At 38.7% G+C, this 15,725-nt stretch overlaps 1 protein-coding gene across 5 annotated transcripts in view; it reads right to left on the minus strand.

The window, feature by feature from the left end:
• Inpp4b (inositol polyphosphate-4-phosphatase type II B) overlaps positions 1 to 15,725 on the minus strand; it is an 872,970-nt gene that overhangs the window by 152,178 nt on the left and 705,067 nt on the right. For all 5 annotated transcript variants that reach the window (XM_023706482.1, XM_004646208.2, XM_012512698.2 and 2 more), the window contains one exon: positions 15,051 to 15,159. In XM_023706482.1, coding sequence (XP_023562250.1) covers positions 15,051 to 15,159 — 109 coding nt within the window. The remainder of the gene's footprint in view (positions 1 to 15,050; positions 15,160 to 15,725) is intronic.

The raw sequence follows: 15,725 nt of genomic DNA on the forward strand, positions 1-15,725 counted from the left end.
TGATTTTCTAGAATTCTGCCTCTGTTATTCCAAGTATGCCCAGTCTGATCATGCATATCCTCAGTGCTTTCCTCAATAATAAAACTAATAGCCAAATTTGTGCTGTCTGAGATTCCCTATATGAGATTTAGAAATGTATTTTTCCCCATAATTTTATTGATAAACAAATAGCAATGAGACAGTTTCAAATCAAATTGGTAGGGCAGTTTCAATAATTAAGACATTGCATATCTTCTTCCTAGTGGTTAATTGCTGTACAAGATGCGGACATGATGTCCTAACACCATTAGAACAAATCACTCTATTCATTAAGAGAATGTAACTATATATCTATCCTAACCACTTCGAACACACAGATACAAAATGGACATTCATCTGTATACCCTTTTTTTTTTTGTTCAGTTCTGTTATATGAATATTATTGGTGTGTTAACTCAGCAAAATATTCTAAAAGAGTCCAGTAGCCCATAATAGTATTGGGTCTTCCGCTTCACTGGCAGTGTCAGAAATTGTTGACCTGAGTCCCCTACAGCTCAACATAACAGCATGGCTTTACTTCTTATACTTCATTTTTATACTTTTCTGCTGGATGGTTAAGACCAAGGTAAAGCAGGACCTGTGCAACAAGAGTTGTAGCTTTTTGGTCTGATAAGGTCAGTGAAATCCCCTCAGGATTTATCCTGAGATCCTGTACCTCAGATTGTAGAACCTTTGTCAGTGTCAGCCATGTGGATGAGTCACAGCCATTGCTTGGCCAATGTGCTCTCTGTGAAAGCCTGAGAGAATGTTTTCTCTCCATGTGACTCTTATTTACTGAAGAAAACATCACACGTACAATGAAAAGCTTTTCTTATTTCCCCAAATTTCATTAACTCTAGACAACTGACCTTAGATTAAGAAGGCAATGGGAAAAACAATTTGTTTCCTCTAGTTCATTTCCCAGCTCCCTGGACATTTACCCCGGTAAAGCAGACACTGGAGAGACCTGCAGCTCTGGCCAGTCTTCTTCAGTTCCCCATCTAGCTGGATTTGAATTTGAATTAGGCTGCATGTGCTCTTAAAACACCCACTTCCTCAAAACTGCAACTACAAGAGGTGGCTGCTTTGTCCTCTCAGTTTTCTCCACACTGTCAATGGAAATATTCAAATATGATCACATAACCAGTTGGCTAAAACTCTGCCAATGCTCCTCTTCCACTATAGCCACCCAGCCCTGACGTAACACAGAGGGTGCTTGGGACCGGGCCTTGGCACCCTCCACAGTCCCAAGCCCTTTCCTGCTCACCCACATTCCCTCAGATGTGCTGTTTCAGGAATTTATGAGCCGCCGTGCAGCGAAGTAAAGGCCAGCACTGCAGAGCCGGTACCACACACAGAACCAGAGATTCTGCTGCTACTTTTGCATTTTTACCTCTTGCACCTAGAAAGCACACAAAATCCAAACAATTGCCAAACCGTGCTAAATAAGTTTGCAATCTTCCTTCTTTCTGTCTGTGCCGATATGTTCTCTTGTGATGGTGTCACTGCGGTACCAACTTATCAATACAAGCCTCTTAGCAGGAGATCCGAGCCATTCGGGCAAAGTCTCATCTAGAAAAGACTTTGCAGTAACACTATTTCATGCTTTGCAAACCAACTGCATGATTTTTCTCTATGTCGTAATACCATGTACACATTTTAAAGTCAGTACTAAAAAATTACTTGCAATTTTGCAAAAAATTAGTAGCTCCATAGGTTCAATTTTAAATCGCTGAAATACATAAGTGTCCTGATAATTATCTTTGGATGACTTCTGTTTTTGCTATTCTTCTCTTTGGGATAATGATAGTAAGCATTCAAGTTAACAGAGAGCCTACAACTATTTTGGAAATTACTTAGCATTTAACTTGAATATGAAGGCTCTTCCTGGGAGCCCATGCCTATGACTTCAGATGAGGTGGTGGGTCATGGCTTAAAGCAGTCGTGTTCAGTCTGCGGCCTGAGTGCCATGAGGCCCTGGAGAACTATGCCAGGGCCCCAGAGGAGTGCACACGTCTAACATTATTTTGTGACTTTGTTGATATTTTTCATGACTTGATTGCTTGGTACTTGAGCATGGAGTGCACAGGTGGCAAGAGACTGTGCGAGGGGCTGGCACAGTGCAGCTCTAGTCCTGCCTGCTGCATCCCCCATGTGGAGTCAGGGGCAATGAAAACCAGGTGGGTCCAATGCTGCATGTGCCTGCATCACCAGATGGATGAGTAAAGGGCTGAGCGTACTGGTGACAGGACTTCAGCCTGCCCCGTGTGTGTGTGTGTGTGGGGGGGGGGACTGGGAAGACAGCTGTATATTGTTTTTAAGCATACATGTAAGTTTTCTTAATTAATTAATATAGACTGATGTTCTAATTTAGGAAGTTAGACTGGTTTTCAAGTATGAAAAGGTCCTTTATAGACATCTCTAAATACAGCTTCTCTAATTGCAATGGAACACCAATCTCTGAAAAAACAAAATGAAAAAGGGGGATATGTTGGGAGCCAAGAAGCTAGAAAATCCATGAAATATATGAAGGTGGGACTTGACCCAGTGCCTAAAGCAAACAAGCTACCTGACTCCTGAGATGAACATCCTGTCTGGTTAAGGCTTGTTATCAGTTGCTAGGCAATCTAGTGTCATGCATTACTAACTTCACAAAAGTGCAAATAAAGGTCAGTTTCATTGTGAAAAAAAGGATAAAGGAAGTATATATATATATATATATATATTACATATATTTATACACAAGAAAGGATAGATACACAGCTACTTTCTCTTAGTTCACTGAGAACAAAAGTTTGTACTAATACTGTTTAGACAAGACACCACATCTGCATCTTGTTCTCTGAATTACTACTGTGGAGACAACAATATGCAATGTATTAATTATTATAAATGTCCTACTAACCTGCACTGAAACTGTTTCATCACTATTATTTTTCTCTCATTAAAATGAATAAAAATTTTTAAACAATGTGAAACACAACTAAAGAAAGGTTTGTTGGTTATCTGCGTTACCCATATTACATACTTTACATGCAGCTTGAGACAATTCCTCTTCACTCAACGCAGCTTAGCAAAGCCAAAACGTTGGTCACCCATGGTGTAAATGTTACCTAGTTACAGTGAAGGGAAAATTTAACCCCTGACTTGCAGAGAATAAGCCCCCCAATCACGCTATCTTTCCATATTTTTTCAATTAAGTATAAGGCTTCTTTCTATAATTCGTATAAGAAACTTGACTTTTAAATCCTATTCTTCTTCTTAACTCGTTCTTTCGATCTGTGATCTGTATGTACTCAAAACCAGAGTCACCTTGAATGCTGTGGATGATTATAACTTTTTTTTTTTTTTTTTGGAAACAGGGATGGAACTCAGGCCCTTGCGCTTGCCAGGGAAGCGCTTATTCCACTGAGCCATTGCCCTGGCCCTTGATAACATTTAATTGCAAATTCAAATTATCCAACTGATTTTCCTGAGACACTGTGGTGATTTCTTCACTTAAAATGTCTTTGCTTGAAAATATCTAAAGATTTTTAACTGTGCCTTCCAGCAAAGCAAGTGCAGCAACAACACAGCAAGTTGGGAGAAGTTGCCTAGAGCGCACCAATCTACCCAGCAAATAAGCAGACCCCAGCGAGTTCAGGGCTTTCTGAGCCTCACCATTCAAACAGCTTTATGGTTTTCTCTTTTCAGACATCACTGTCTTCATCAAATTCAATACTGCTACAAATTCTAGAGTCATCTACAACATGTATTTTAATTTTTGATTAAGTTCTTTGTCTTTAAAGGAAAGACTTTTGCCAAAATTCTGGCCCGCCACATAGTCCTCTTACCACACCACGCACGCATGCGGCTTTCTGGGTAAGCTTCAGATCGTAAGTGGTTTCTCAAGCTTTGCGGTCGGTTATTGGAAGCAGCTTTTACATGTTACAGTCATAGTAGTGCTACTAATATTGAATCAGGTATTAACTTGATTTTTTTTTTATTGATGCTTTTCTTCTTTCAGCACATGTACAGTATATGTTCACTTTCTGGCAAGGTGCAAGTAAATACTACCATTCTAGCATTTATGAGATTGCTGTTTAAAAATACCTACACGACATTTTCTACACATGCCTGTTTCTGAATCCTTGTGATTCCTAATTGCATAGAATGTCTCTGTCTGTGACCTAACTCAGACACCAGTCTCTCAGGACACAGGTTCGCGCTCTACCCTCCCGCTGCCAGGGTAGTCAGCCCTTGCCCTTTGTGTGTCCACTCCCACAATGCCCTCACTCTTGAAGCAAATGCTTTTCAGATTAGTTCCAGGATACTGTAGGTAATGCAGGCCGGCATACTCCCTGCCTGCAGAGTAGCTGCAGTAGAGAGTTGCTGGTACACCCCAGGCTTGACAAGGCTTCCTGGAGGAGCTACATGCTGAAGTACTGCTGAGGAGGTGCGCTGTGGTTCACTGCGGTGTGGGAAGAAGAGATGGCAGTGGAGGGGGTGAGAGACTCAAGTGGAGAAGGTGGGGGGGCAAATGACACCAGGCACATCACCCTGATGAATCAGAAGCTTTGCTCTCAGTGGTTTCACTTATCTATGCCCACCTGCGGTAAAAATATTAAATAGGAAGTTCCAGAGATAAAAAAATTCAGTTAGAAGCTGTGTGCCAATGTCAGCAGCACGCTGAAGCCAGTCTGCCCCACTCTGTCCTGTGTGGGGTGTAAAGCAGGCTTTGTTCAGTGTCTCCCTGCCTCGGGTGTGACACTTGCTTGTGGGCCCCTCAAGCCTGATCTTGCTGTTCATCTTGGTAACAGCACTGATTGCTGGGACACCTCATTGCTTATGTGCAAGTAAAACCTCTGGGAATTAATAATGGTCCCAAAGCAGTATCGTGTGATGCCGTAATTACTCCATTTTATGATCTGTAATTGTAGACAAGCTCTTACTATTCTTAATTTACAAATTAAATATATCATAAATATGGATGTCTGTATAGAACAGTGTAGGGTTCTGTGCCATGTATGCTTTCAGGAACTCACTGGGAGCCTTGGAATATATTCTTGGAGCATAAGGAGGGATTTATGTATGTTATGAAAGATGTAGCTAAGACATGTTTAAAATTATGAAATCACAGGATTAGGTTTGCCTTTTAGAAATATTACTCCAGCCAAAATGAGGAAATGAATTGGACAAGAACCAGCCCGCTAGGAAAAAAAGTGATTTAAACATCTGGCAGTAGAAAAGTCAGAAAATATGCTCTACAAGTTAGGGCTATCAGTTTTTAATTTTCCAATTTCATGGAAAAATAAAATTTGCATAACACAATACTAAGGAGATAACAAAGGCTACCACACTATGTGTCATTGCACTAAGTACTAGACATGTTACCGAAGATTCTTGGAAAAGAGAAACTAATAGGTAGCACAGACCTTTTTTTTTTCAATGTTATAAAATGAACTACTAGTAAATATGAAACAAATTAATATATATGGAGTTAGAATTGTTTTATCCCCCAATTCATCACTGAAAGACTTCTAGAGAAATAAATGAAGGTGAAATTCTCTCTCCCTCTCTCTCTCCCTTGCTCCCTCTCTCCATCTAACTGAAGTAAATAAGAGATAAAATCATCAATAATTTCTAGATTTGGGGGCTGGGTATGTAGCTCAGCAGCACCAGCACCTCGCAAACATAAGTTCCTCAGTTTCATTAAAAAAAAGAAGTATTAAAAAAAGAAGAATTTCCAGATTTCTAAATAGAACAGCAGAACAGCTTAGACTGGTGAGGACTTTATTAAGGTACAGGAGCAATGGAAGGGTCAAATCTGAGTAGGATTTTATATGTTCACTCTGAGATATGTGGATAAAGCAGTAGGCATATCAAGAAAAAAGCAACCTGCAGAAGTGTGGAGTGAATCTGGTCCTTATGGGTCTTTCCTCCCATGAGGACAGCACAGGAAAAGGATCTACAGTTCAATACTCGGGACAGTGTGGGACATTAGCACCTTACACATATTAATCTGATTCTTTAGAGCACTCAATTGCAGCACCTTTACAATTTAGCCACCTTATTACTGAGAAATTCTGCTTGTAGGAATTTATCAAGGAGAAACATAAATTTGCAGAGATATATAAAGACGTACCTTGCAAGTACAAGTGGTTATAATAAAAAAGAAATAATCAAAGTCACTATCATAGCAGATTGATAAATTACTTACATTCAATCAAGAAAATTCTACTCAGAATTGAGAAAAAAGTAAGTTTCTGCATGCCCTGAATGGAGAAATTGCCCAAATATTTTAAAATAGAAGTATGTCTATTTATTTACACAAATACTAACATCATATTTATGTGTTTTAGTTACAAATATCAGTAAGTCTACTCCTTGTGTCAGTAGAGTAATAATTTCTTGATATACATTTACTGTTCAAATTTTCAGAATACTTTAGGGTGAACAGTAGTATTTTCACTTTATAAGGAGTTAAAGTAAGGTACAGAAAGGCGAGGTGACCTGAACAATAGCATAAAGCTGGTATAAAACTCCAGAAGTGGAGTCCAGCCACGTGAAGAACTCTATATGAATTGTCTGGGATAAGGTTCTGCTTGCTCCACAACTAAGACTGCAAAAAATTAAATGGAGTGATAGAAAAGTCACAAATATTAGACTCTCATGACATGAATTTGTGGACTAGGAATAATGATTACTATAAATTTAAATAATTTGACACTCCTGAAAGACTTACTTTAGCAAAGTACATTAAACTGCTCCGATCAGTTTATTCTGGAAAAGAGGGTTGGGATGGAAGCAAATACAGATTGGCTTCCATCTATATTTGCTTATTGTTTTAATTTGCATACTACAAGCAAGTTTCATCTCTGTATGCAACTAAAACAAGAAAAAAGAAAACTACATTATAAATTCATTAGAATCATATGCATTTTAGAAAAATATTTCCACTCAATTTGACTGCACTGAACTGAAAATGTAACTCAGGGGTGCAGTGCCCACCTGGCAAGTGTGAGGTTCTGAGTTTGATTCTGAGTAGCATCCCTAAAAGGTTGCATGTCATTTAGTTCAATGCTTTGCTGGCCTCAGTTTCACTCTGTGCAGGACGACCAAGTCTCAGGAGGTTATTCCATTAAAAGCATTTATATTGTATCTCAAGCTCTGGGTGAGAAATACAGCTTATTTCTTCTTGAAGGAATGATATTGTTACAAGAAGCTGCAGTACACATGAACATCCCCTCAGAGAGGAAAAGCATGGTGTACAGATTGGGCAGACCTCACTATTGTGCTATTGTTTGATCAAATAAGAACTAAACTTGCAGCTACAAGTGACCAATTGGAGGCCACCTCACAGGAGGAAGAAAACATATCCCCAAGGTATCAAATTATAATCAACACAAACGTTAAATTGCCATCTTCTCCAAAATGTCATACTGTCAGGAGTTGGACATGGTTCAAAAGGGGAAAAAAAGAAAATATCAGGGGTTTTTAACTTCTTTCATTTCCTTTGTACCTGTGTGATTTAATTATACCATTTAAAATGTTATGACTAAAAATGGTCTTTCTAAAAGGAAAACAAAAGCTGTATTTGAAAGCAAATGTGAGATGTATTGTAGCTACTGCCTTTGAGACTGAGATTTTTAAATAGCTTAGCTGTGGCGTATTGGATCATATTTCCATAGAGACACAAACAAATGTTGCTTTTAAAAGAAAGAGCACTGCATTTATATTATATAAAACACACCTTTCAAGAATTAATTAGGTGGGCAGTTTTGCAATTTTGAATCAGTAAGAGTAAAAGCATACAGTTAAAGATTATATGTGCAAAAAGACTGAACATAGATATACTAAGATGCTACTGGGAAGTATTATTCTGGGGAGAAAGATTAGAGATGGTTTAAATTCTTTTCTACATTTCTATAGAGTCCTATAAATATATGTTTTGTGAAATTTGAGATGTATTAGTAAAATCATTAAAACTTGTATGATTAAAAGATCAAAATGTTACCATTTAAAATATAAATGGAATTTGTATGGAAATATAAATGGAACTAAATATATTAAAATATAAATGGAAAAACCTATGGATTCATACAAAACACTAAGCAGAATTAGGGTCTCAGACCCCAAGTGGCCCTGACAGTGAGTGACAAGACAATGCGCTCAAAGTGTAAGCAATAGATATCAATGATAGACTGAAAAAAACCTTGAACTAAGGAAATAATGCTGTCTCTTACCCACTTGAACACATTTCCAACCAAATCCTACATTCTTTTAAAAAAAAAGGTAAAAAGCAAGCTTATATCTGTGCAGGGATAGCAAAAGGTTTTAAGCAAGTATGTTTGCTACTGACTGGTCTGCTCCTCTGGACCAGAAAAGACACAGGAAAAAGCAGGAAAAGCTTCTGAGCGTTTTAGACTTCCTAGTTTTATACCAAACAGAAATCTTCATTTATATTTTATCTCCACCAGGTTACATAGTGGTTAGTGATTCTGTCTGAAAAACTCATTTCAAAGGCAGCAGTGGATGTTTTGTGTCCAATTCCCTTGTTCCAAATTTATTGTGTATCAGCTACATCGTAGACTGCAGGCAGGTTCTTTCTCTGATGGGATTGCCTCCTGTTACACAAGAAGCCTCTTAGTAATCACAGAGGATAGGGAAATAACCTACTTGCATTTTGTCTTTCAATAACAAGGAAATTTCTTAGTTCCTGAGTGTTGTCCTTGTGAGCGTGTAATCACCGATCTCATGAAGGTAAGATTTGTTTGACTCTTTGTGTAGCTGTCTGCTACGTTTGAATTCCCGAGTTCACCACAATCACCACGATGATGCTATTACAAGGCAGAGCCTTCTCCTAGGAGGTGATGTGGTCACAAGACTTTCACCTTTTTCAATGAGATTAATGTTCTGATCCATGAGGATTCAGGAGGCTGCCTTGTCCCTCTACTATGTAAGAAATAAGCCTTTGCCACACTCACTCTGCTAGTGTTTTGCTCTTGGGTTTTCCAGCCTCTAGCACGATACGCAGTAAACTTCTGTTGCTTATAAATGACCTAGCTAAAGTATGTTGGTACAGCAGCGGGAACAGATTAAAACAAGGTTTTATTTCATGCATAAAATTCCCTCAAATGCTAGAACAGCCCAAAATTTTTGTAGCTTTAAGTACAGCCAAAAAGATTCCTACTGGCAGAATTTTAGATTATCCTTAAGATTGAACTTTCTCCATTTCCACTTGAAATTGTGGGGTGACTAATATTGGTTATGGGGTCTGGAGCACGGGTGGTATTGGGGTACAAGGGAATCAGTCACCCAGGCATTTAACACTGAAGTCACTTGCATGGCATTGATCTGAGTTTATTCCAATTTAATGCATTGAAAGTAATTAAAATACTCATAGGGAGTTAACACCTCCCTCACTTGACCTTTTTCCTTCTCCACAAAGACTCCAGGAAGTGCTTTTATCTTAATGGAAGGATTATGTTTTCAAGCTATGATGGCACTTAGTGAATGCCCTGGTTGAATCTGCCCTTCTGATGAAATTAGTATGTGCAAAGCGAGCAAAATATATGTAGTAGTGATAGCTTCCCTCTTCTTTTAAACAATGCTGAAATAATTTATTTATACATCTAAACTTTCACATAGAGCATCTAGATAAATCACTGACCTCCAGTACAAGTAGATGTTTGCTGTCACAAGTAAATTCATGGGTTACAAATCAACAGACTTTAGTCCTTTGAAAAATATATGTAACTAAAAATATATGTAAACTATATATTTTGTTTCTCCTATAGTCTTCAGTTTATAGCATGCAAATCTTTGAAGTATGTTTGATTTTATTTCCAAGACCTAAGTTATTACAGATCAAAACTTTTATACCTTTCATACTTCATTTTGTAACTGTCTAATGAGTATGTTTTAGAATCTCTACACAAAAATTGTCAGTGAGTTAGGATACATTTTGTCTATACTTCAATAAATATTTTTCATGGGCTGGGGAGATAGCTCAGTAGAATAGGTGCTTCCCTGGCAAGTGCAAGGGCCTGAGTTCAATCCCTGGTTCCATTAAAAAAACAAAAAAGCACTTTTTTCCCCCAAAGACATTCTTTCCTCCTAATGTACCCCAACTTAGCTTTTGTATAGTTTTCAAGTCAAACTCATCTGTGTACCAGTGTGGCTTGCACCTAGATATCTTCTCAAAGGTTTATGGACTCGGCAGTGGGTTTCCGGACGATGGCTGGATCATGGTGCGTGACAACAGACTGAGGGGGTGTGGTATGGATTAATCTACTGACTGATTTAGCATAGCTCTGGGTATGGCCAAACAGATTTACAGAAAGGAGAATCCCACCCTAGCTGTGGGTGCCACCAACCAATAGGCTTGTAGATTGGATGAACTATAAAGGGATGGAAAGAGGCAAGTTCACTGCTTGTTCCCGCCTTCCTGCACTAGCATGGACTGTTCCTCATCTTTCGTGCTGCCCTGCCTCGGAGCCACTGGCTGTGAACTGAAACCTCTACGAACGGTTATCTAAAATAAACCTTTCCTCCTTTAACTTTGTGTGTTGGTTGTTTTGCCTCCGCAGCACAAGAAGTAACAGAGAGTACCTAGGCTGGTTTCCTCTGTCCACACACTGCACCTGTGCTCCGCAGCAGTGTGCATGCACGCTGGTCACATGGGAAGCCTGGAAAACACCAGTGCTGGGGCTCGCGTCCCAAGGCCTACGATGTGGTGCATCTGGGGTTATACTGTGCCGGGAGCAAACTGTTTACCTTAAAAGCAATTCTGATCTGCGGGCAATTTTGAGAAGCTCTGCTTTGCTGCATATATTATTGATATTACTGTATTTTGCAATTTGGGGGAAAATTTCTCTCCCCTTATCATTTCCAGCACTTGTTTTCAGAAACTACTCATACTCAAATTGCACGTGAATTCCTATATCTATGGAATGTGATTTATCTGGTACACAGAGTGCTCTATAGGACACTGGAAGATCCAAACTCCAAAACTATCATCTCTTATTCAACAAGAGCACCACCAATTATGAAAAGATGAGGTAAGGGAAAACATAGTTCACCATTGCTTGGATCTATTAAGGTTATTGTGGAAATAAAAATAAGGTGGCGCGGAAAGCCATCTTGAGCCTAGTGATGCTCATGGAATCAAGACCATTAGTAAAAGTTTGAATTGGATTAGAGACACGGTTTTTGACAGAAAAAAAGGAAAATGGTAGATGAGCAGAACAGGAGAATTCCTCACGAAATAGAACAGAACAAGGAAAGGCTGGTGATAGAAATGTGTAAAGCCCATCAGGAAATAGTTCCATACAATTTAAGAAGCAACTACAGGAGAAGTGGCTGATGAAGATGGAAAGCTGAGAAGCTGTAGAGGCTTTCAGTGTTTTGTACCCAAGCACAGACTCCTTCAAAATTTCCGAGTAAAGGAATGATCCACTCGGATGTTTGTGCTTCTCAATGATCAATCATTGTGATTATCTTGAAGCTTTTAAAACTACATTTGTACACATCACTTGCATTATAGAATTCTACAACCAGATTCTTTTTATGCTAAATAAATCATTTAATTATGTGCTCAGAGTACTCATCAAGAACTAGAACCCTAAGGAAGAGAAATACAAGTCTTATCTGTGCTCAGATGGTAAAGTATTTCTTTGGCTCAGGTGGGAAAATAAATGGAGATGAAATTGTATAAGACAGTCCTAGTTTCCCCCCAAAAAAATGTGGCCTAAAAGATGGGTTGTTCTTTGGGAGAATTTCAAAATAAAGAAGAGACAAAAAATTTCCTTCACTTTAGGTGATTGTCTTCATTGCAAAATGAATTATTTACTTTAAAGTCCAATATTGGGCCAGCCAGATAGCTAAGCAGACTAAAGCACTTGATTAGGCAGAGCACAGTGGCTGGGATTCAATTCCCAGTATGCCGTGCTGGCCCAGCCCCCGGGGCACACTGAGCGGGTGGATGAGACTGGCAATGGTGGTGCGCACCTGTAATCCCAGCTCTTGGGAGGCTGAAAACAGGAGGATCACTACAAGTCCAATCTATGTAGTGAGACCCTGTAGACACTGTACTAAAATAAAATATGATATAATCCAACATACTACCTTTATAGTAAGATTTACTTCTCCATATTGGCTCTGATAATACATGCAAAATGTGTTGCTTAAACCATCTGTGGAATAAATATTAACATGGTGTGATATTTGTTTAGAAATTAATTCTGTCAGGATAGTTCTTAGTAGACAGGCCAATATGAAACTCACCTATGTGTTGCCTCAGGAAGTCTCATACTTCCCTATGGAGTCATACTAAGTGAAATTTTAAATTTTAAATATTTTGTTGGAGTTTTACAAATAATAAAACAATTGGATATATAACACATAATTTAAAAAAAAACCTACTGCAACCAGTATTTAGAAACACTACACCTCTCTCGTATTTTAACTTAACTTTAATCCTGGATTTGTGAGTGTGGGTATATTATTATGTAATATCACAAGGAGCAGTGCTAAAAGTAAAAAAATTCAGATTTTTACACAGACATTAAAACTTAAGAAACATCACTTAGGGTGCAGTTACACAACTCAGCACTTACCTTTGCCAACAGCATATCATGCTATTTAAAAATGATATGATGAAAAAAACCATGACAGTGTTCCATGTTTCACTTAAAGTACTAATACTTTATGTTCAGGTCAATTGTAGTTGTCACACATACAGATTTTAGTCTTCTAATTATGTTATCCACTTTCAAATGTTATTGAAAAGAAAACCAAAAATAATTACGTGAATTCTCAAGGGAAAGACTGCCAGTTGCAGCCAAGTTGAAATGAATATAATCTCTTTATGTACGCTGATCACAAGAAAACACTCTGAATCAACTGTAAAAGTTATGTCAAATGGCTCTAAGAGATGAAGGGGGCAGGTAGGCTGGCCAGGGGCCTGATGACATAAGAAATGACATGATAATGAGTTCCTGGTTTGTTTGTGTTCTTCCAGAGAAGCCCTCAGTGGAGCAAAGTGTCAATATGGACAACAACAACACAACTCCCAAAGTCAGGTGTGGTGGTATTTGCTCAAAATCCCAGCAATCTTTGAGACTGAAACCAGAGAACTGTGAGTTCAAGGCCAGTATTGCAGTGCAGTGAGCTGGAGAGACCCTACTTCAGCATACAAAAATAACAGAAGGGCTGATAATGTAGCTCACTGCAGAGTTCCTGGGTTCAATTCCTGGTAACACACACACACACACACACACACACACACACACACACACACACTCAAAAAGAAAATGCAAAGGACTAGAAAAAGACTGACACCATGCAACCTAGATCTTTTAATCAGATCTGTCTGTTCTGGGAGTGAGGACAACAAAATGATCATGTAGATCTCGTACTCAAAGGATGGTGCACAAGCATGCCAGTGGGAAACCTTTATCCTCAGTGGGATCCATGCCACCTATCTTCTACCCCCACTCCCTCTGCAGCTAAGAGAAACCCTCTCTGGTGGTGCCTGTGGTTTAAAGTGTTTCCTAGGAAGTAACCAGGAGATTCCTTCTCTGGGCAGAGCCTAGTGCTAGAACTCTTCTACTCACTACTGCGTCAAGGCAACGGAAACATTCTCTAGAGCAGAGAGTTTTGGAGAAAGAGTATGACCAGTACGAGGTAGCTGAGAGTGTCTTTTTGAGAATGGACCTGTTTTATGATGATTATGATAATTATCATCTCTACATGCGATACAATTTCATAGAAATGTAAATGTTTCCCAAAAAACCAAAGCTAGAGAAAAACACAAATAAAAGTAAGTGAGTTAATAGGATTGCTCCAAATTGCATATTTTAAGAAAAAGAGAAAAGCAATACACATGTAATTTATATAGTTATATGATAGCATGCCAGCTATTCAATTCTAACTTACTTCAAATGTTTGCCTCTTAAATACCTGGGAACCAAAACAATAAATGCTGTATGTGACAAATATGATCAAACTTTACAAAGTTCTGCTTTTCCCACTTAAGTAGATTTTGTAATGCAATTATTAAACCAACTATGAAGAAGAATGACTCTTTTCTCCTGACTCTCAAAATTTGGGTTCTTAGTCTTAAAAGAGTAAGTATTTGAAAGTAGAAGTTGCTCTTCACACCTGGATAATGCTCCTTATGGTTTACATGGTATACTTTCTGGCATACTTAGACTAGTCATAGCCAGAGAACAGTTCAGCATAAGGTCATCCACACAGGGAATGGATTAGGGGCAAAGTATGCCTGCAAAAGCTGTGGAAGGCAATGCTTATGAGTGCTAAAGTCTACAAGTTGAGAAAGGGAATAATAGAATTATACACAGAAATAGTGTTTTGGTTTTTCTGCCACACCTTTTGTCTAAGCAAAAGAAAGTTCTGCCATCATGACAGAACTTGTTAACTCATGGCCAGTGCTACATGTTGACATCTCCTTTACAGAAGGCACCGTTAGGGCCGCGGAGATGGCTCAGTGGAATAAGCGCTTCCCTGGCAAGCGCAAGGGCCTGAGTTCAATCCCCGGTTCTGCCAAAAAAAAAAGAAGGCACAGTTAGAAGATGAGACAGTTATGTGGCCTCCCACAGGCCATAATGGAGGTTACTAAGAGGCTCAGAGTTATAAAATAGGCCCTACATTTTGCATTAAGAGCCTGCGTTTTCACAGGTAAATTAGATGACGCTAAGAAGCTAAACTCTGAACACTTCTTTGAGTGAGCCACAACTGCTTCTAGAATAGCAGAATAGCACCTCTTAGTAGCATGGCTGGTGGCACAATGTTCTGCCCCCACAGCCCTACTCAATGTGCATCCTGTTTAGGGATCTTTGTTCACTTTAATTTCTTCTCAAGTAGGTCCAAAAAATTCAATAAAATTAAGTTACCTGATAACTTACAGATGAGAAGAACTATGCTATACGCTGAACCAAGGTTCTTTAGCCTAACCTTGTCTACAAATTCATTCAAGGGGAAAATGATATAATTAAGAGAATATGCATTTCCTCTCTGTCGTTACTTACTTTCTTCTCTCTGTCTCAAATCGATGGAGCAGTTTCCGGAGACCGCCGTTCTTAAATCCCTGAAAATGGGCAGCTGGGGCTCCCACTGTAATGACATCATACAGAGCATCTGGAATGGACAAGGTGATGAACATTTAGCAAGCGTTATCTCCTGCATGCTGTCTGCACTGAAGCACACATACTGGAGCAAGTTGAAGAAATTATTCTGTTTAAATTGGTAAGAATAACTACTAAGTCTCATCTCTAGGGGGTAAGAAGAGCTAATCGATCTTCCTAAAAGCCACCTGTGCACCTAAACAAGTTATAATATTTTTCTGATTTATGACTACATCTTAATTATATGCCACAGTGTAGAACAGTAAGTTTTCCCAGCCCTCTCTCTACTTACTGAGATAACACGTTAATTGGTCTTTTGTGTATTTTACGTTATTGAGTTTTGCATCATTTAATTTGCGATCATATTGAAATTCAACAATAATGAACAACACTTCAACCATGTTTTACAGAGAGAAGAATCAAAATAATGAGTTTGGCTCAAGGGCAGAACAATACCAGAGCATTTTTAAAAAATACATGTACATCATTTCCTGCTTGTGTCTGTCTTACACAATTTCAAGTGCATACTTTTGCAAGTTCTTCACAGGATAGGAGAAAATGTCTCTTAATTTATCTTCT

Source organism: Octodon degus, unplaced genomic scaffold, assembly GCF_000260255.1.
Source record: "Octodon degus isolate 3935 unplaced genomic scaffold, OctDeg1.0 scaffold00260, whole genome shotgun sequence".
In the NCBI taxonomy this organism is placed as follows: Eukaryota; Metazoa; Chordata; class Mammalia; order Rodentia; family Octodontidae; genus Octodon; species Octodon degus.